At 51.9% G+C, this 21,809-nt stretch overlaps 1 protein-coding gene and 1 long non-coding RNA gene across 6 annotated transcripts; one reads left to right on the plus strand and one right to left on the minus strand.

Moving 5' to 3' along the window:
* The first annotated feature begins 272 nt into the window (after positions 1-272).
* Positions 273-20,178, plus strand: LOC117080995. Of its 5 annotated transcripts, none has more exons than XR_004436044.1 (7): positions 273-1,915; positions 2,259-2,391; positions 5,022-5,136; positions 7,427-7,631; positions 8,411-8,606; positions 9,446-10,917; positions 12,596-12,792. It is a non-coding gene; the product is annotated as an uncharacterized LOC117080995 (long non-coding RNA). The 5 variants fall into 5 exon arrangements; XR_004436045.1 differs by lacking the exon at positions 5,022-5,136 and having other exon boundaries at positions 9,446-9,545; positions 10,056-10,917; XR_004436043.1 differs by lacking the exons at positions 5,022-5,136; positions 12,596-12,792 and adding an exon at positions 19,655-20,178.
* Positions 8,556-9,476, minus strand: LOC117080993 (interferon-induced transmembrane protein 3-like). Its single transcript, XM_033206521.1, has 2 exons — positions 9,289-9,476; positions 8,556-8,722 (listed from the first exon to the last, which is right to left on the minus strand). The coding sequence occupies exons 1-2, from the start codon at positions 9,436-9,438 to the stop codon at positions 8,582-8,584; spliced, it is 291 nt and encodes a 96-aa protein (XP_033062412.1). The 5' UTR covers positions 9,439-9,476; the 3' UTR covers positions 8,556-8,581.
* Positions 20,179-21,809: the final 1,631 nt, after the last annotated feature.

The following is a 21,809-nucleotide window of genomic DNA, read 5'->3' on the forward strand; positions in this document are numbered from 1 at the left end:
GAAAGGTCTCGACCTCCTGACCTCGTGATCCACCCACCTTGGCCTCCCAAAGTGCTGGGATTACAGGCGTGAGCCACCATGCCCAGCCCACATAGTATAATTTTTTTTTTATTTTTGAGATGGAGTTTCACTCTTGTTGCCCAAGCTGGAGTGCAGTGGTGCGATCTCGGCTCACTGCAACCTCCACCTCCCATGTTCAAGTGATTCTCCTGCCTCAGCCTCCCAAGTAACTGGGACGCCAGGCGCTGCCACCATGGCTTATTTTTGTATTTTTGGTAGAGATGGAGTTTCACCATATTGGCCAGGCTTGTCTCGAACTCCTGACCTTGGGATCTGCCTGCCTCGACCTCCCAAAGTGTTGGGATTTCAGGCATGAGCCACCATGCCCGGCCACCATGTAGTAAAATATTAACGTCTCATACTAACTGCCGACTTGCAGGAGTCAGTCCTCAGGCCCAGCTGCCTAAGTGCTCTGCCTTCTGCCGGACAGAGTTTGTTCTAAGGAGCCATGTCCAGGCCTCCACTCGCATTCTGTCCTGGGCCTTGTCTCCCTGCAACACAGGATGGCCTGGCCTCTGCGTCTGGCTCTGCCATGGGGACACCATGGTCTGAAGCTCCCCTCAACGGCTGGAGTTCAGTGCCATCGAGATCCTACTTGCTCCCTCACCCACGGCTGACGCATGGAGCACCAGGCTCTGAATTCTGCCTCCTCCATCTTCTGGTCCCCTGGGATTCTCACTGCAGCCCTGGACATGAACAGAGGGACAGGCCTTGGGAAAAAGTGGTGCAGGACCCGGGTCAGGGCAGCCTGCCTGTTCCATCCGAGTGCTCTGATTCCATGCTGGGAGGAGGCATTGTTGCTGGTCCACCACCTGCCCGTACTCAGTGGGTCTGACAGGGCCCTGCTGGTGGTGCACAGTTCTGCCGCAGGCTCACGTGGTGTTCCCTGTCCATCTTTGGCAACAGAATAGAAAAGACTGCATTTGCCAGATCAGTGTCCACACCTCCCAGGCTCCAGGTCGACTTGATCTCCACCCGGCGGTGGAGTCAGCTGCCACTGGGCTACACTGGGTTGGTCTGCACCAATCCCCTCCACCCGCCGGGGGCCGTGGGTCCTGTGGGGCTAGACTGCTAAGGAAAGGGAGGACAACCGGGGACCAGGGCCCTGCACCCACCAGGCTCCGAGGGTGCCACTTACTTCTGTCCCTTCCCAGATGAGATGTTGTTTTCGGTTGACTCTCCCAGCTGGGGCGGGAGGGGAAGCAGTTTCAGAGACTCCACCTGCCTATCTCCCATGCAATAGCTGCTGCCCACCTGGCCACTGACGGCACGAGGGGCTATGCCCACCCCCATCTCTCCCAACTACACATTTTGGGAATGGGAAATGCCTGGGGGGGTCCCTAGACCAGGGCCCCACTGATCCCTTGGCCCCCCTGTGTCCCTCGTGGGCCAGTGGCCAGGGTGATGTTTTCTGTGTCAGGGTCCTGGCCTGTCCCCTGTGTCCAGCGTGGCCTGAGATGTCTGGGATGCCCCTTTCCTCAGGGCCCATGATCCAAGTGCACGGCCACAAGCTCCTCGGGAAGGACTGAGGGATGTGAGGATCCTGGGGCCTCCAGCCTCACTGAGTGGATGGGCCGGGGCGGAAGACTCGCTGGCGTCTGGAGGGACCAGGTCCTGAGTGGTGATGGAGGTGTCACCTGTGGCCTGCTCTGCTGTGGACTCCTGGGCTGGTGGGAGCTGGGGAGCAGCCCTGTCGGCCTCCTCTTCTTTCCCTGTGGGGACAGCATCTTTCCAGACATCTGGAGGACTCTGCTGGCAAACGTTGTGGGGGCTGCTCTCACTTGCATTAGGAGGGAACTACTCTCCACCTGGGATCTTTTCGTCTCTGAGCCATCAGGCCCCTCTTCCGAAGGAGGTTAAGTCCCAGTCGGGGCAGGGAGGCCTCCAAGGAAGAATTGTCCTGAGTGTGGCTGGCACACTCCCAGCTGCGACCTTGGTGCATGGGGTGCCCTGGCCCTCCCTGGCCTGCTGGTAGGTTTCCCAGCCTCAGAGACAGCATCCTGGATTCAGGCTGAACCCCTGCCCAGGGAGGGGCCCAGGAGACGCAGAAATCGGGACCCCTCGTGGGTGAAGAGGAGGTGGGAGCGGCAGAGGAGGGCAGGAAGCCTCCGTGAGGGGCGTGCCCGAGGGGGAGGAGAGGGGTTCCCGTCCTCGCCAGGTGCTGCAGTTCTCAGGGTCCGCGTCCCGCCAACCCACAGTGCCCCAGGAGCTGCACATGAGCACGCGCCCGTCCGTAAGAGCTGCACAGAGGCCGGAAGGGGCACGGCAGGGACTGACCACTCTGCTCAGTCTCAGAACCACACTCTGGACCCTCAACAGGACCCTCCCCAGGTGAAGTGGCAGCAGCACTGTTGTGGGATTCAGGAGGAGGAGAGAGAGACCTCAGGTTAAAACAGGAGAATCTTTTATTAAGTACACTCAGGCCCAGCAGACTTATGTACAAAGACTGGGCCCAGAACAAAGACAGCATCTGACTTTTATACACACTTCACAAAAGGGCAGGGCTAGCTTCCAGTGGTGTGAAAGCCGGGATACAGAGGCAGGACAAAGACAGGATTGCACGTGACCGCTGCCAAGCAACCCAGATGTCCGTATCTAGGCTTGTCTGGGCACGGGCTTATCCTGTAACCCTCACTGTGGTGCCCAGGCAGCTGGAGTTCAGGCCTGCTCAGGCTTCACATGACCATCGTTACACTTCTTAGATAAAACAGAATACTTAAAGTCACTAGTTACAGAGAACAGGAATCTATAAACTCATTCCACAAAACTAAGGAAAATTTGTTTTTTTCTTCTCCCTGTGTTGAGGGAGTGCTGGGAGAGTCTCCAGAGTACAGCAGAAAATATCAAGACTCTGCCGGCCGGGCGCGGTGGCTCAAGCCTGTAATCCCAGCACTTTGGGAGGCCGAGACGGGCGGATCACGAGGTCAGAAGATCAAGACCATCCTGGCTAACATGGTGAAACCCCGTCTCTACTAAAAATACAAAAAAAAAAAAACTAGCCGGGCGACGTGGCGGGCGCCTGTAGTCCCAGCTACTCGGGAGGCTGAGGCAGGAGAATGGCGTGAACCCGGGAGGCGAAGCTTGCAGTGAGCTGAGATCCGGCCACTGCACTCCAGCCTGGGCGGCAGAGCGAGACTCCGTCTCAAAAAAAAAAAAAAAAAAAGACTCTGCCTGGGTCTGACCTGTGTCTGTTGCTGCCTCTGGGACAGGTCAGCCTAATATAGGAAAACCTATTTCTCTTTCTTTTTCATTTTATTTTTATTTAATTTCCTGCCTCATTCCCTTCCCCTCTTTGAGGCCTTTTATTATCATTATTACTATTATTATTATTTGAGACAGAGTCTCGCTCTGTCGCCCAGGCTGGAGTGCGGTGGCCGGATCTCTGCTCACTGCAAGCTCCGCCTCCCGGGTTCACGCCATTCTCCTGCCTCAGTCTCCTGAGTAGCTGGGACTACAGGTGCCACCACCTCGCCCGGCTAGTTTTTGTATTTTTAGTAGAGACGAGGTTTCACCGTGTTAGCCAGGATGGTCTCGATCTCCTGACCTCATGATCCGCCCTCCTTTGAGGCCTTTTATAAAAGAAGTTTACTAGAAGGCCTCAATATTACTTAATTCTGAATGAAGAGACAGGTTTTCTTCTTTGGGCAATGGTTGATATTTATGCAAAGCCATTAGCTGAGTGGTAGTTTGCCTAGCTGCTATTGCCTCTGTAGTTGCTTGAATGCTTCTGACAAGGAGAGGTAAGAGACAAGGGGATGTTAGGCAACTTCCTAGTATGGCCAGAACAACGCCTATTGAAGTCTTGAACTTTCCGTAAAATGAAAACTAGCCTCTAAAGAGAGAATCTGGAGACTGCTTTTTCTAAGTTTGAACTGGAAGATGGGCTATTGATTTAATTCTTGCAGCTATTTCCATAACGGCCTTTCTATTATCATCAATATCTAGGCAGCAATTTGTCAGGTTTCACTTTCCACATATTCCTTTTTCCTGGGCTAGGAGGTAGTCTATTTTGGTAAATGGCATTTCTCATTTTTGTAGCTTGCTGGCACAGCAATGTATTTGTCCACAACAATATACATGTCCACAGATGTATTTGCTGTCTTTTTTTTTTTTTTTTTTTTTTTTTTTTTTTTTGAGGCGGAGTCTCGCTCTGTCGCCCGGACTGGAGTGCAGTGGCCAGATCTCAGCTCACTGCAAGCTCCGCCTCCCGGGTTTACACCATTCTCCTGCCTCAGCCTCCCGAGTAGCTGGGACTACAGGCACCCGCCACCTCGCCCGGCTAGTTTTTGTATTTTTAGTAGAGACGGGGTTTCACTGTGTTAGCCAGGATGGTCTCGATCTCCTGACCTCGTGATCCGCCCGTCTCGGCCTCCCAAAGTGCTGGGATTACAGGCTTGAGCCACCGCGCCCAGCCAATATTTGCTGTCTTATTAGTGACGATTTGAAGTACTGCCTGCAACTTTATGATGCGGTTAAGCCTGCTGAGGAAAAGCCTTCACAAGCCCAGTAGGGGAATTAGTCTATCTAGGACAACAATCTTCCAATAAGACAGTAAAGAAAACTTTGTGGCAAGGGAAAAATAAGCCGAGTAAAGATATAACCAGGTTGCCAGACCGCAACCCATTTTCTCGTTTTCCTTCTGTTTTTTTTTTTTTTTTTTTTTTTTTTGAGACAGAGTCTCGCTCTGTTGCCCAGGCCGGAGTGTAGTGGTGCGATCTTGGCTCACTGCAACGTCCACTCGCTGCAACCTCCGCTCACTGCAACCTCTGCTCACTGCAACCTCCGCCTCCCAGGTTGACACCATTCTCTTGCCTCAGGCTCCCTAGTAGCTGGGACTACAGGCGCCCACTACAATGCCCAGCTAATTTTTGTATTTTTTAGTAGAGATAGGGTTTCACCGTGTTAGCCAGGATGGTCTTGATCTCCTGACCTTGTGATCCACCCGTCTTGGCCTCCCAAAGTGCTGGGATTACAGGTGTGAGCCACCGCGCCCGGATCTTGACAGAATTTCTTCGGCAGCTGCTTGAGTGTCTGGTTCATGCCTCCACTTTGCCTGAGCTCTGCAGCCTGCAGGCGGTATGTAATTGCCACTTTATTTTTAGTAGTCAGGTTAAGTCCTGAACTATTTCAGCCACAAATGTTGGTCCATTATCTGATCTTAGAGTTAGAGGCAGTCCAAATCTGGGAATAATGTCTCTTAACAACACCTTGGTTACTTCCAGTGGCTTTTTTGTCCAGGTGGGGAAGGCTTTGACCTATCCTGAAAGGTGTAAATGAACCGTAACATGCACTGACAGCCCCTCTCAGGCAATTCGGGGAAGTCCATAAGCAGTTTTTCACAGGGCATGGCCCCCTGGCTCCTGTTTCCTGAAATCCCGGAGGCCAAAGAGGCCCTCGTGGTGGATTGTTCTGAGCACAAATTAAACACCATTTGTTTACAAATGGCTCGAAGAATAACAGTGAGCCATGGCACATAGAAATGATGCCTTGGCCGGGCGCGGTGGCTCAAGCCTGTAATCCCAGCACTTTGGGAGGCCGAGGCGGGCGGATCACAAGGTCAGGAGATCGAGACCATCCTGGCTAACACAGTGAAACCTCGTCTCTACTAAAAAAATACAAAAAACTAGCCGGGCGAGGTGGCGGGCGCCTGTAGTTCCAGCTACTCAGGAGGCTGAGGCAGGAGAATGGCGTGAACCCGGGAGGCGGAGCTTGCAGTGAGCTGAGATCCGGTCACTGCACTCCAGCCCGGGCGACAGAGCGAGACTCCGTCTCAAAAAAAAAAAAAAAAAGAAATGATGCCTTAATAATGTCTTTAATTTTTTATTTTTTTTTTTATTTTTTAATGAGTTCCTTGGTGGAGCTGTTTTACAAATCTGGGGGCCACCACTTCAGGAATGGCTAGCCTCCCATTGGAGAATTTTAACCATCTTCCTTCAATGTAGTTCTTATTTTTCTGGGCAAACCAAGCCTTTTCATGTGGAGTGGAGTTTGGGATCTCCGGGAGGAGAGGTGCAGCTAAGGCTTCCTCTTTAGAAGGTGGAGTTGTCATTGTTTATACCTTATTTCTTATACTTTAATTTCTTCCTGATACTTTATTTTTTTACTTTCAGTGGTTAAAAGTCTTTTATTCTTTGTAAGTAGCCTCATGAACATGCAAAGTGGCAGAAGCATATTTGGAATCTGTGTAAACATTCGCCTTCTGGTCTTTTGCTAGCGGGAGAGCTCTTGTCAGAGCTATTAGCTCTGCCTTCTAAGCAGAGGTTTCTGCAGGCAAAGACTGCACCTCTTCTACTGAGTCCAAAGTCAGCAGTGCACACCCAGCTCGGCAGACTCCCTTTAGTACGAAACTGCTTCCATCAGTAAAACATTCAATGTCCGGGTCCTCGAGGGGCCGATCTGTTCAATCTTTCCGGCTTGAGAGCACTTTACCACATCCTCACAGCAATGAAAGGGACGTCCTGTGTAGGGTCCAGCCCTACGGGCTTGGCGGGTGTTCTCTCCGTGTGCGGAGATGAGAGATCGTTAGAAATAAAGACACAAGACAAAAAGATAAAGAGAAAACAGCTGGGCCCGGGAACCACTACACCCAGATGTGGAGACCCAGTAATGGCCCCGAATGGCTGGGCGCTGATATTTACTGCATACAAGACAAGGAGTTAGGGTAAGGAGGGTGAGTCGTCCAAGTCATTGATAAGGTCAGACAAGTCACATGATCATGGGACAGGGGGCCCTTCCCTTATAGGCAGCCGAAGCAGAGCGGGAAGGCAGCATACGTCAGCGTTTTCTTCTATGCATTTATCAAAAAGATCAAAGACTTTAAGACTTTCACTATGTCTTCTACCGCTATCTTCTACGAACTCCAAAGAGGAACCAGGAGTACGGGAGGAACATGAAAGTGGACAAGGAGCGTGACCGTTGAAGCACAGCACCATAGGGAGGGGTTTCGGCCTCCGGGTGACTGCGGGCAGGCCTTGGTAATATCCAGCCTCCCACAAGAAGCTGGTGGAGCAGAGCGTTCCCTGACTCCTCCAAGCAAAGGAGACTCCCTTTCACAGTCTGCTAAGTAACGGGTGTCTTCCCAGACACTGGCGTTACTGCTCGACCAAGGAGCCCTCACGCGGCCCTTATGCGGGCGTGACAGAGGGCTCATCTCTTGCCTTCTTGGTCACTTCTCATGATGTCCCTTCAGCACCTGACCCTATAACCCCCGTTATTCCTTGGTTATATTAGTAATGCAACAAAGAGTAATATTAAAAGCCAATGATTATAATGTTTATACTTATGATTGATAATGTTCATGATCATCTCTATATCTAATTTGTATTACAACTGTTCTTGTTCTATTTTCTTTATTATACTGAAACAGTCTGTGCCTTCAGTCTCTTGCCTCGACCCCCAGGTAATCCTCCGCCCACATTCCCGGCACTGACGCGATGAGGAGCAAGGCAGCTGTGTTTAGGGTATTCACAGTCTCTAAAGTCAGTTGATCGGCTTCCTGCACCAGTAGGGCAGCGGCAGCTACTGTTTAAAACAAGGAGGTCATCCAAGTGCCACAGAATCTAATAACCTGGGTAAGTACGCCGCCAGGCGATGCCGTGACCTTATGGCTTGAGTTAGAAGCCCTGTGGCCTCCCTTTCACTCGTGGACAAACAAGAAGCAAAGCTTGGTTAGTTAGATCAGGCAGCCCTAAAGCTGGGGCTGAGTTAAGGTTTCTTTGATTTCTTTAAAAGCTTTCTCCTGGCCGGGCGCAACAGCTCACGCCTGGAATCCCAGCACTACGGAGGCCGAGGCAGGCGGATCACGAGGTCAGGAGATCGAGACCATCCTGGCTAACACGGTGAAACCGCGTCTCTACTAAAAAATACAAAAAATTAGCCGGGCGAGGTGGCGGGCGCCTGTAGTCCCAGCTACTCGGGAGGCTGAGGCAGGAGAATGGCGTAAACCTGGGAGGCGGAGCTTGCAGTGAGCCGAGATGGAGTCACTGCACTCCAGCCTGGGCGACAGAGCGAGACTCCGTGTCAAGAAAAAAAAAAAAGAAAGCCTTCTCCTGGTCAGCCTCCTAGAGGAGGGTCTCCTTCTTTCCTCCTCTTTGTGGCTTCATATAACGGCTTAGGTATGAGCAAGAGATTTGGGATTCAAACGCAGCAGAACCTTGCTGCCTCCAGGAGCTCTCTTATCTCTGACGCCGGGTGGTTGGAGGAGGAAGGGAACAAACAGCTGCTTTCTGTCCACTGCTTTCCGTTCACTGCTAAGGCATCTTTCCTCTTGGCTTATATAGAAGCTTAAACACTGGACACTTTCAGGCAGATCTGAGCCTTTTTTCCTGACACTATATCCTGCCTTCCACAGCACCAGAAACACCTCCACTTCATTGAATGCCACTGTGGAAAAGTGTGTGAGGATAAAGGGCTGATACAGGACTCGGCTCCAGGGGCAGGACCAGCAGTGGATGGCGAGTACCTGGGCGCTACTACTGGCCTTGGAGATTCTTTGTCATCTGAGAAATTGCTTGGAATATTATCACAGAACTACTGGTGAAAGGATGGTGAGTGCAGTCGTCACAAGGATGCCCACAGTCAGGGCCCAGATGTTCAGGCACTTGGCGGTGGAGGCACAGGCCTGGGCTCCAGTCAGGTCGCCAACCATCTTCCTGTCCCTAGACTGGAGGAGAAGAGATGGTGAGGGGACCAGGATCCCTCAGCTGAGAGCCATGTGCTGTGGCTCCCACTCCCCCCTGGCTCCTCCCCACTCTGAGATCAGGGACCACCCCCTCCCCTTCCTCACTCAGGCTGACTCTCCAGGGGCCTCGGGGCTCATCCTCCTTCTGCCTTGGCCCCAGCACAGGCTGTTCTCCCCACCATGGGGTGAAGTCGCCTGTGAGTTCCCTTCTCACTTTCTGGGAGAGCTGGGTGCCAGTCTGGAAGGTGAGGGTGTCATTTCTGGTATTGGGCTGTAGGGAGAATTGCTCTGGGCTAGTAGATCGCTGGGGACAAACTCTGAGCCAGCCAGCCTCCTGGAGCCTCCTCCTAGACCTGCACCAGGCAGATTCCCCAAGCCACCCACACACAGATCACACAGACAAAGCTACTGACGTGGGCACACACGGGACAGAGGTGCACACAAACTCACACTCACAAGGACACACAAGTCCCCACCCCAGGCAGCATCTGGGCAGGTGGAGCCCCAGGCTCACTGACCCTCTGAGCATCCCCTGGGGCCACACGCACCTTCACGGAGTAGGCGAACGCTATGAAGCCCAGGCAGCAGGGGTTCATGAAGAGGGTGTTGAACAGGGACCAGACGACATGGTCGGGCACGGAGGTCTCGCTGCGGATGTGGGTCATGGCTGACTTCACACAGTGCTCCTCCTTGATCATGTCTCAGGTTTCCGGGAAGCCGATGTTTTTGGTGGTGAAGAAGGCTTGGGAAGTGAGGTTCCTGCTCTCTTACATGACCATTTGTGGAGTGACGTCTGGACGCTGGGGTACTGTCTCTGACAGGTCTTCGCTGTCTTCTCAGGCTCCTTGACCCGCTGGACTCAGGGGTTCTGCTTTCTTAGAAGTTTGTTTCCTGCTTGGAAATTTGTGAATTGTGTGAGGTCTGAGGAGGGGGGTAACAAATTTCTGAACGTGAAGTTATGCATTCAGGGCAGGCGGATGCACTGTCGGATAAGGAGCCTTCTCTCCAGGACCCCAGCAGGACAGCGTCATGTAGCTCCAGCTTCCTCTTGTAGGGGTGTCAGAGGCCCCTGTGAACTTTACTAGACCTGGGAGCCTCCTCACCTTAGCCAGCAGTTGCAGGACCTCACTGTATTGGTTCAGGGTCCCTGCCAGGCCCCCGATGGGCCTCCACACTCCAGGCCCCACAGGGGGCCCCTCAAGCCCTCACCTCTCTTGTCACAGGCCTCCTCTGCTGAAATCTTCCCTTTCTTGGGGCTACAGTTCTGCTCCATGTGGGTTCAGAGGCCCAAGCCTCCCTGTGTCTCCTGCTGCAGGTCAGAGACCCAGTGGCCATTGCTGCCTGCCCCAAGCAGCCCTCCAGGCCCAGGACCGGGGACTGCGGGAAGCACTGACTGAAGAGGAGGCTGTCTTGGGATACAGGGAGGATTCCAGGACCTGTGGGGGCAGCTTCAGTGCTCAGGGCTGACATGCGTGACCCCCTCCTTCCTCCTTCCGGGGCCCCTTTGCTTTATAAAACATCACAGAGGTTGAGGGGACATGAGGGGTGGGGGGTTCCTGGACTCAGGGCCACACCCCATGGGGCCAGGGCAGGGCTCTAGGGCCCCATTGGCCAAGAACTTACTGAGATTACAGCACTTTCCTCCTCCTGCCTCAGCGCCCCGTGGACAGGAGTGCAGTCTGAGCAGAGCAAGGTGAGGTCACTGGGTCAGCGGCTCCTGTGGCATCTGGCCAAGGACAACGTGCTGAAAAGTTTCCCTTGAAAAAATCAGAAACCAAACTCACCTCAGAAGAGGCCCCCGCACCCTCCAGGAGGAAGTGGGAGTCACGTGGGGCCTGTCTTGATTGGGGTTCCCGGAGAGGAGCCCCCCTCTCCAGCTCTCCCTAGGTGGGGGCTCCTGTTTCCCCTGCTCTGCTCTCTGAAGTGCCCAGGGTCCGTCCCCTCCCCACCCTATCCTGGATTCTGTCGTCTTGTCAAGGCCACCAGAGACCTGCTCCCTGTGCCATCTCAGACCGGACTCTGGGGTTGCCTGTGCCTCCTCCGCTCCTGCACCTCTGTGCAGCCTCCGGCCTGGCTGCTACACTCTGGGGAGCTCCCTGTGGCCACCCTTGGAAAGTGGCCAGTTCCATTCTCAAACTGCTGCGAGTACAAAGCTCATGCTGGATTTTGAAGATTTGGTGAGAAAAAAATTTCTTTGTAAAATGTCACTATTTCTTTTTTTTTTTTTTTTTTTTTTTTGAGACGGAGTCTCGCTCTGCCGCCCAGGCTGGAGTGCAGTGGCCGGGTCTCAGCTCACTGCAAGCTCCGCCTCCTGGGTTTACGCCATTCTCCTGCCTCAGCCTCCCAAGCAGCTGGGACTACAGGCGCCCGCCATGTCGCCCGGCTAGTTTTTTTGTATTTTTTAGTAGAGATGGGGTTTCACCATGTTAGCCAGGATGGTCTCGATCTCCTGACCTCGTGATCCGCCCGTCTCGGCCTCCCAAAGTGCTGGGATTACAGGCTTGAGCCACCGCGCCCGGCCTGTAAAATGTCACTATTTCATCAGTAGTATATTTTGTTGACGATATGGTGAGGTAGTATTTTGGATATATTTGTTTAAGTAGATTGCTGGCCAGGCATGGTGGCTCACTCCTGTAATCCTAGCACTGGGAGGCCAAGGCAGGAGGATCGCTTGAGGCCAGTGGTTGAGGCTGCCATGAGCTGTGATGGTGCCACTGCACTCCAGCGTGGATGACAGAGATCCTGCCTCTAAAAACAAGTAATTAAAATTAAATCAATAAAACTTTTTTTTTTTTTTGAGACGGAGTCTCGCTCTGTCACCCGGGCTGGAGTGCAGTGGCGTGATCTCAGCTCACTGCAACCTCTGCCTTCTGAGTTCACACCATTCTCCTGCCTCAGCCTCCCAAGTAACTGGGACGACAGGCGCCCACCACCACGCCTGGCTAATTTTTTGTATTTTTAGTAGAGATGAGGTTTTACTGTGTTAGCCAGGATGGTCTCGATCTCCTGACCTCGTGATCCACCCACCTCAGCCTCCCAAAGTGCTGGGATTACAGGCGTGAGCCAGCACGCCTGGCCTATCTTCTTCCTTTCTAAGTAAGTGAAGGAAATAATGTATACAGTGGTCCATTTCCAAGACAAAGTGCCTTAAATCAGCTTAGGTCAGCAAACTACAGAAGAAACAGGATATACTAGGCCCCTGCTTGGATAGCTGATTCCTTCTTGTCAGTCTCCCTGTCCCTCCCCTTCTCCCTCCACTTAGTTGCCCTCACGCAAATCAAGGAAGTTTAGTCTAAGATGAAAGTTTACTAGCTTGCAAAATAGCTCGGTTCGTGTGTCCGTATCCGCCTGCCCAGCTGCTTAGGTCATAAGTCAAATACACAAGGAGCCCCTGAGCTGACTGGGATTGCAATGCATTGTGGGCTGCAACAAAATGCAGCAGGATGACCCTAAAGGAAACACCTAAAGCTCCTGCCCAACAACCAATAGGAAGACAGTGACCCCACAGGACTCGGCCTATGAGGAACCGGGGGAGGAGCCTGCGCACTGGGAGATAAATGGCTTGTTCTGTACTGCATGGGCCTGCCCATCCGATGCCTGATCTCGCAAGACCATTGTTAAAAGTCTCACTTTTGCTGTTTTCCAGGTTTCTAAACCCATTCTTGGGTTTGGACAAGTGAGTTTGTTTCTCACAGTCAGGCTCTAGAATTTTGTGACTTAGCATTTTAAGGAAAAAGCAAGTCTCCATGGGGTCTCTTCACTGCCAAAAAATGGAGTAAGGAATAGAGGGGTTTCTTGTTTTGTTTTGTGGATTTTGTTTCTTTGTTTGAAACAGGGTCTCACTCTGTCACCCAGGCTGAAGTGCAGTGGCACCATCACAGATCACTGCAGCCTCCACCTCCTGGGCTCAAGCCATCCTCCCGCCTCAGCCTCCTGAGTAGCTAGAACTCCCAAGTAACACACCAGCATGCCCAGCTAATGCTTAAATTGGAGTTTTAATTCACAGAGAAATAAAGATTATTTGTGTCGGGAGAACCCACTCGCGATGGTTACATGGGTTCTTTTCTATTTCCTAGGTGTCTTGGCTGGTTTGAGAAATAAAGGGAAAGAGCACAAGAGAGAGAAATTTAAAGCTGGGTGTCCAGGGCAGACATCACATGTCGGCAGGATCCGTGACGTAAAACCAGCAAGTTTTTATTAGCGATTTTCAAAAGGGGAGGCAGTGCACGAATAGGGTGTGGGTCACAGAGATCACACACTTCACAAGGTAATAAAATATCACAGAGCAAGTGGAGGCAGGGCGAGATCACAGGACCACAGGACGGGGCGAAATTAAAATTGCTAATGAAGTTTCGGACACGCATTGTCATTGATAACATCTTATCAGGAGACAGGGTTTGAGAGCAGACAGCCTGTCTGACCACAATTTATTAGGCAGGAATTTCCTCGTCCTAATAAGCCTGGGAGCGCTACAGGAGACCGGGGCTTATTTCATCCCTTCGGCTTCAACCATAAAAGACAGCGCGACAGGCTTCCAAGGGGGCAGTTTATAGGCCTGCCCTCAGGGGCGCACTCTCTTTCTCAGGGATGTTCCTTGCTGAGAAAAAGAATCAGCGATATTTCTCCTATTTGCTTTTGAAAGAGGAGAAATGCGACTCTGTTCCATCCGGCTCACCAGCGGCCAGAAGTCTTTATCTCTGGTGTTCCCTGAAGATTGCTGTTATCCTGTTCTTTTTTCAAGATGCCCAGATTTCATATTGTTCAAACACACATGCTCTACAAACAATTTGTGCATTTAACGCAATCGTCACAGGGTCCTGAGGCGACATGCATCCTCCTCAGTTTACAAAGAAGATGACGGGATTAAGAGATTAAAGTAAAGACAGGCATAGGAAATCACAAGGCTATTGACTGGGGAAGTGATAAGTGTCCATGAAATCTTCACAATTTATGTTCAGAGATTGCAGTAAAGACAGGCGTAAGAAATTATAAAAGTATTAATTTTGGGAACTAATAAATGTCCATGGAATCTTCACAATTTACGTTCTTCGGCCGCGGCTTCAGCCGGTCCCTCCCTTTGGGGTCCCTGACTTCCCACAACATATTTGAGCATTTATCTTCCACAAAAGCAATCTGAAGTCGTCTCAGTAAGTGGACGCTCTGTCTTTCTGGAGGCTCAGTGTGGAGAATGAGGTTGCATCTCAGGATGGCCACAGCTCCTTCCTTCCCAAGCCCTTTCTTCAGCAGCTGTGGTGGGAGCTGCAGCAGAAAAACCCCTTTGGAGCTGCAGTTAGAGGGTGCCTTCCGGGAGCTGCTGGGCCAGCTTCCCAATGCCTGCCGATGGTCAGGACGGATTCAGAGAAGCCCTGGGTCAGAACGAGGGTGAAAGGCCCCTTCCTTGCGCCTCCGTTTGAACAGCCCCGTGAGGGGTGCCCTGACCTTCTTGCTCTAATGCAGCTGCTGCTCCCCAGGGCAGCGACTCCCCTGCCCTGGCTCCCAAGTGCAGCCCCGCCCTCTTCACAGGCACACACCCCACAGCAGTGCCTCAGGTGCACTGGGAGGCCCATCAGTGCTGTTCCCCAAGCCTCGGCTTTCTTCCTGGAATTTTTCTTCCTGGAATTTTTCTTCCTGGATTCTTTCTTCCTGGAATCTTTCTTCCCCACCCCCTTGCAGCTTGGCATGAACTTGTCACTTGAGGTGGCCAGTGCGATGTTGTGGGCATAAGAGGTGGCACCAAGAGATCAGGCGTGACTCCACCTCCCATTCCCACCTCAGAGGCCTGGCAGCACATGCTAGGGGCTCCCCAACCTGGGTGGCTGGGCAAGGACGATGCACAGACCACAGACCCCACACCTGCCACCGGCCCACACTGGAGGGAGTCAGCGGCTGAGGGTGGGGCTGTTCATAACCACTGCACAGCCTGGCTCATCCTGGCTAACTGGGAGCAGTGCTGCCCGGGCCAGGCAGAGCAGGGAGGATATGGTGGGGGCAGTGACCCCTGAGGTGTTTGGAAGGAGAGCAAGAACCTAATCAATGTGAGTCCCGGACTTTGAGGCTGGGCAGTGAATGTTCTGTGGGTGCTGCCTGCGGCCGGATGCGGGTTTTGACATCATGAGTTCAGGAGAGAACTGGTTGGTGGGTGAGCAGGAGTGAAAGGAAACCAAGAAAACCCAAGGGGAACTTTGTGGGTTAAAAGAGGCAACTGCCTTTCCATCCTGACCATAGAAGGGAAGATTGCAGAGACCCTTGAGTGAAAATTTCAGCATTTGCGGCTAGGATGGAATCAAGAGCATGCCACCGCTCCCACTGCTGAAAACCCCGAGGAGCTCGCAACGTCTCCAGGTAGGGTCTGGCCAAGGGAATGGCCCAGGAAAGCGCTTTTATTGCACCAAATGCTCTAAGAAAAAAAGACTAAGGCTGTGACTCAGGCTCTTCAGCCTGACCTGATGCCGCATTTTGTGGGGAGAGATTTTAGAGGGAGGGGGGCAGTGGGAGCTGAGGACGACCAAGGAAAGAAATGCAGCGAAGCCAAGAGCAGGCAGGAGGAGCGGGTGTGACTCGGCACAGGGACCTGACCAAATCAGACGGAAGTTTAAAGAGCTGATTTATGCCGGGTGCCGTGGCTCACGCCTGTAATCCCAGCACTTTGGGAAGCTGAGGCGGACGGATCACTTGAGCCCAGGAGTTCATGACCAGCCTGGGCAACATGGTGAGACCCGGTCTCTACAGAAAGTATGAAAACATAGCCAGTGGCGGTGGTGCATGCCTGTGGTCCCACCCACTTGGGAGACTGAGGTGGGAGGATGGCTTGAGCCCAGGAGGTTGAGGCTGCACTGAGTGGCGATCAGTCACGTCCCGCCTGGGCAGGCCCCTGCGGTCAGGCCTCTGAGCCCAAGCCTGGACTATACATCCAGATGGCCTGAGGCAACTGAAGAACCACAGAAGAAGTGAAAATGGTTGGTTCCTGCCTTAACTGCTGACACTACCTTGTGCCATTCCTTCTCCTGGACAGGGAGTCTCGGAAGCTCCCCACCGAGCACCTTGTGGCCCCTGCCCCTGCCCGCGGGAGAACAACGAACGCCCTTTGACTGTACTCTTCCACAACCCACCCAAATCCTACAAAAGTGCCCCACCCCATCTCCCCTTGCTGACTCATTTTTCGAACTCGGCCCGCCTGCACCCAGGTGATTAAAAAGCTTCATTGATCACACAAAGCCGGCTGGTGGTCTCCTCACACGGACGCGTGCGACACCTGCCTCAAAAAAAAAAAGAAAAAGAAAAAAATAGTTGATCAAAGATCTGAAAGAGTTGCACTGTCCTAAAAACGCAGGCTGGATCCAAAGGCTGTGACAGCCTGAGATTCAAAGTAGCCCTTGGGCCCCCCAGGTCGCTACAGGCAAGAAGGGAGCTGAGGAAGCCACTCAGCTCTCCAGCACCCACCCTGGTGGGGCCACAGAGGACTGTGGGGATGGGAGGTGTCCCCTCCACTGACCACAGCCCACATCTCTTCCAGGAAGTTGCTCCCCGGGATTGGGGTCCTCCCCCAGCCACCTGCTGGGACCTTGGAGCCACTGCAGAGCCTGACTGCTGGGGTCTGCCTTCTTCCCCTTCCAAACCAGACCCTGGAAGCCCCTGTCCCTGCTCCTTGGTTGAATACGGGAGGCGTGGGCAGCAAACCTTCATCTTTTTTTTTTTTTTTTTTTTTTTTTTTTTTTGAGGCGGAGTCTCGCTCTGTCGCCCGGACTGGAGTGCAGTGGCCGGATCTCAGCTCACTGCAAGCTCCGCCTCCCGGGTTCACGCCATTCTCCTGCCTCAGCCTCCCGAGTAGCTGGGACTACAGGCGCCCGCCACCTCGCCCGGCTAGTTTTTTTGTATTTTTAGTAGAGACGGGGTTTCACCCTGTTAGCCAGGATGGTCTCGATCTCCTGACCTCGTGATCCACCCGTCTCGGCCTCCCAAAGTGCTGGGATTACAGGCTTGAGCCACCGCGCCCGGCCAAACCTTCATCTTTTTAACTCAGAGCCCTCCGGCTTGGGAGGAGACACAGCTAGGCTGAATGCAGCAACTTGTGTACGTTTGACCTTCATGTAGCTGGAGGACACCGGGATGGTTGCCTTGGAGGAAGCGGGTGCGTTTTGCTTGCAGGAAGGGCAGTCTTCCAAGTACCTCGCAGGTGTCTGGATGTGGTGTGCATCAGTTCTGTTCACTAGATACCTTCGGCTCTCCTCTGGGCAGACGGCAGGGCTGCGTCTTCCCGTGGAGCTCCTTCTTTCGCCTTAGTGGCCATGGAGACACGTGTCGAGGTGCGATTTCACCTGGGCCTCTGCATGGGGGTGGGGAGCAGAGTCCTCCCTGGTGGGGTGGAGTGTGCACGGGATGTCATTATGTGGGGCTATTTGTTATGCAGCCTAATGCAGCCTGTCCTGGCTGACGCAGATGGCCATTGCAGTGGTCATCTGCAGGTCCTCAGCTTAGTCTCACCCTCACTGGAGATCTTAGCCTTGGCCTCACAGGCTCTCCATATCTTTTCCTGGCAGAATTTTGGTGATTTCAGAAATATGATTACTGCTGACCCCACGTCTCCCAGCATTTCTATTTGTGGTTGCCTGGTGTGTATAAAATCCGTGTTGCTGGGTGCATATACTTTTAACGTTTCCCTATTGTGAAATTTAATAAATTTACAGCAAAATGTATAAAACATAAAAGTAAAAAACTACCACCCGAGTCAAAATGGTGCATTGCCCATCCCCCAGAAGGTGCCTGCCTGTTCCTGCCCAGTCATGACCCCTCCCTTCCCAAGAAGACCACCACTCCGGACTTCTAGGGTGAACACATTCTTGCTTTTTGTCAGGATTTTAACACCCACGTGGGGGTTAAACCAAACCAAATCGAGTGTCGGCTACACCTAAACACGATGAGTTAGAGCTTCCAACATCTAAGTTCTTGGAACTCTGCTGATTAGGGTTTTCTATGGAGGCCTCATTATGTAGGGACGACTGCTTAAATCATTCCCCTAGAGACTGACTCAGTCCACGGGCTGAGGGTGGGGCTGAAAGTTCCAGCCCCCGAATCACCTGGCAACCAGAGCCCCTTCCCAAAGGCCTCTTCTTCAGTGAAAACCCAGGTGTGGTTGAGAGAGGCTCTGCCTTTACTCCCCATTGCCTCGGAGTCACAAGAGTGTTAGGGGCTCTGCAGAACCAGGACTGAAGACCAAACCGGTTCTTCTTATTGCATCACCGTATCCATTTCTCATTCCTTGGAAAAAATCCTCATGTTTACCTTTCGTTTCCAAAAACATAGCGAGCACAGCTGGTTTATCGCCTGGGAATTCCAGCACCCGGAGTTTCTGCTGCCTGTGGCTCCTGCTGACCCTCACCCTCGCTGTCTTCTCCCTCCATGTTGCCTGTTTACGTTTCATGGCTGGACACGGAGCTGCTTTCAGGCCTGGGGTGTTATCTCCGTTGGGGGAGGATTGCCTATCGATTCCGTCAGGAATCGCCTAGAATCACCCAAATTCAGTTTCAAAAAACATTTCCATATTTCTGGGTCTTTTCTTAAAATGTATCTCTAATTAAATCTCTGTCTTTTAATTCATATTTATTATAATAATTCTTCGACAAGGACATATTCCTGCCACAGTTTTTATATTTTCTATTTGACCTACTTTTGGGGGTTTTTTTCTTTTGGTGATTTTCATGAGAGATTTTTTCTTTTATAACTTTTCTAAAAGTGTATATTGATTCATTCAACAAATACATACACACACACACGTATATACACACACACACACACACACACACATTTTTTTTTAAGATGGAGTTTTGCTGTTGCCGAGGCTGCTCTCAAACTCCTGGCCTCAGGCTCTCCTCCCACCACGCCTGGCACAACGAAACTTACTGAGTGCCTCCTTCTTGTTGCTGGGGCTCCAAACGTGACCTTGGCCTGCTGAGTACTTGGGTCTGGGGCCATTAAGGGCCTCAGAAGCAAAGCCTCTCTGGCCTTCTCCTTCCCTCCTATTTCCTGCCCCATTTTCTCCCCAGTGTGAATCACAGAAACCAGAATTCCTTTTCCCCATGGTGAGTCATAGAAAATAGAACTCGTGTCTCCCAGAGCAGGCCGTAGAACCTAGAAGATCACTCTGTCCCTTTTCCCTGGGAGGCCTTCCTTCCAAGGGTCCTGCCCCCATGCGTGGGAGGGAGGAAGGAGCTTTGCAGCGGGTGCTGAGAAGGCTCTGGGCAGCCTTGCTGGGTCTGTCCCTCCGCCTTCCCACTGGATTGTTCCCATTTCTACACAGCTGCCCATGCTTCATCTAATCTAAACATAAAAAGGGTTTCCCTGGGTCTCTGGGTCTTCTGTGTCATGTAAAACTTTGGCTCAGTAAATGTGTTCTGCTTTTCCCTTGTTAGCTGTGTGTAGTCATAAGAGTGTCGCTGTGGCCCTGTGAGGGAAGAAAGGCCTCACAGCTCTCTGCTCCTGCAGTGCCAAGAATTGCTGCACGTGATGAAACAAACCAAAACACCCTAAAATACTGGGCGTTGCTGAGGTGACGAAACTTAAAACACAGGGCAATGCTCGGCCCCTCTCTGCTTGCCTGGTGGCAGGACAGCGAGGTACAAAGACTAAGGTCTTCCTGGCCTCCTCTCTGCCTTTCGCACCTGAAGACACTTGCACAAACCCTCAGAGACAGGGAGAATCCAGGCCCTTCCCGTAAATGTTCCTCCCCATATTTTACTGCCTTTGTCTTCTCCCATAGGATTGATGACTCATGTTAAAATACTACTGAAGTAAGGCTCCTAAGCCATTGCAGAGAGAGAGAAATACCTTTAACCTGAGGCCTCTCCCGCGAGGCAGGTACGGCAGGCATCCATAAGCTGCTGTTGTTTTTTCTTGTGTTAATCTCACTTTTATTTTCAGGAGACTGTCTCAACTAAGAACCTATGAAGGAAAGAAAGACGTTGTCTCTTCTCCCCTACAGCAGTGGGCACACAGTGTGCGAGTGAGTTCCTGTGATGGTGGTCTTAAGACCCACACTCTGCAGCTGCCCCTGTTCGCTTCCTGGACCTGCCACACCTGGAACTCCCAGCACCATGCACCCTTTGGCAAACTTCCCACATCCCTTGGCTCTCTCACTCCCTTCCTGATGGCATTGTCTAGATCGTCAGGTTTCGCACAACTGTATTTTCCCTCATCTTTGCCCTTTGCGTTACCTTTTTATTGGCAGTGATTTGTTGCTAATAACAGATTTCACAAACACATTGGGTCACCAGACTTCTCCTGTGGCCTGCAGCATTTCCTGGATTTCTGTTTTTTCTATTTTTTTGTTTTTTGACGTCCTTCTTCAAGAATATTTTCAACGTAGACGTGAGGGAGAGACACATTCTGAGGCTTTCTGGAAATAGCTTTATTATCCTCTGAGCTTTGAGTAACAATTTGGCTGCATATAAAATTCTAGGTTTTTTTCTTTCAATTCTGTAAAATATCACCCTATAATCTTCTTACTTGTGTTAAAATATAAACAAAAGCCCAGGAAATTTTTTTAAAGTTTATTCGAACCAGCAGCAATTGATGAACTGGGCAGCGCTAAACTGCAAGCAGCTCAGGCTCCGTCAAAGGGAACTTTACCAGGGGTGTAAGGAAGGCAAATCCTTTTTTTTTTTTTTTTTGAGGCGGAGTCTCGCTCTGTCGCCCAGGCTGGAGTGCAGTGGCCGGATCTCAGCTCACTGCAAGCTCCGCCTCCCGGGTTTACGCCATTCTCCTGCCTCAGCCTCCCCAGTAGCTGGGACTACAGGCGCCCGCCATCTCGCCCGGCTAGTTTTTGTATTTTTAGTAGAGACGGGGTTTCACCGTGTTAGCCAGGATGGTCTCGATCTCCTGACCTCGTGATCTGCCCGTCTCGGCCTCCCAAAGTGCTGGGATTACAGGCTTGAGCCACCGCGCCCGGCCAGGCAAATCCTTAATTGGCAAAGTTGGAGCCATGGCCTTGAAGTCCCTACTTTGAGGTTGGTGGACTGATGAAGCTTAAGTTGTGTTTTCCTAGGATACGACCTTTCAAACTCAGTTGGGTTTCAGGGCACTGGGGCCTCCTCAGTCTGATGGCGTCCTGATGGAGTCTTCTAAAAACTCCCCCATTAGCCATCCTCTCATTTATCAGAGATTGACCAAAAGTCAGATTCAGGAACCCTCTGTCACCATTGTGGCTGGTTTGTCTGTTTCCGCATGGAACTTGTAAGTCACAATATCAGGCTCATTGGGAAAATTTTTCTTCTCCCTTTTCAGTTGTTCTAATCACAGTAAGACCATCTGGTGTACCACTGATGGCTTTGAACATGCATTTAAGATCCCTGAGATGTCCTGGAACAATGTACTGGAAAAAAAAAAAAAAGGCCAGGTGCAGTGGCTCACGCTTGTAATCCCAGCACTTTGGGAGGTCGAGGCAGGTAGATCATGAGGTCAGGAGTTCAAGACCATCCTGGCTAACAAGGAGAAACCCCGTCTCTACTAAAAAATACAAAAAATTAGCCAGGCGAGGTGGCGGGTGCCTGTAGTCCCAGCTACTCGGGAGGTTGAGGCAGGAGAATGGCGTGAACCTGGGAGGCGGAGCTTGCAGTGAGCCGAGATCGCGCCACTGCACTCCAGCCTGGGAGACAGAGCCAGACTCCGTCTCAAAAAAAAAAAAAAGAAGGCCGGGCGCGGTGGCTCAAGCCTGTAATCCCAGCACTTTGGGAGGCCGAGACGGGCGGATCACGAGGTCAGGAGATCGAGACCATCCTGGCTAATACGGTGAAACCCCGTCTCTACTAAAAAATACAAAAAACTAGCCGGGCGACGAGGCGGGTGCCTGTAGTCCCAGCTACTCGGGAGGCTGAGACAGGAGAATGGCGTGAACCCGGGAGGCGGAGCTTGCAGTGAGCTGAGATCCGGCCACTGCACTCCAGCCTGGGTGGCAGAGCAAGACTCCGTCTCAAAAAAAAAAAAAAAAGAAAAAGAAAAAGAAAAAGAAAAGACTTAGAAGCCACAGTGAGAGTCTCTGAGTCCGATTTCACTCACTGCTTCTCAAGCCCCTAAATCT

This window comes from Trachypithecus francoisi, unplaced genomic scaffold (genome assembly GCF_009764315.1).
Source record: "Trachypithecus francoisi isolate TF-2019V2 unplaced genomic scaffold, Tfra_2.0 Lachesis_group8, whole genome shotgun sequence".
NCBI classification, from domain to species: domain Eukaryota; kingdom Metazoa; phylum Chordata; class Mammalia; order Primates; family Cercopithecidae; genus Trachypithecus; species Trachypithecus francoisi.

Coding starts and splice junctions, on each gene's coding strand:
- LOC117080993 (XM_033206521.1), bottom strand. CDS start 9,438: ATGATCAAGGAGGAGCACTGTGTGAAGTCAGCCATGACCCACATCCGC. Junction 8,723..9,288: donor CGTTCGCCTACTCCGTGAAG/GTGCGTGTGGCC, acceptor CTTCTCCTCCAG/TCTAGGGACAGGAAGATGGT.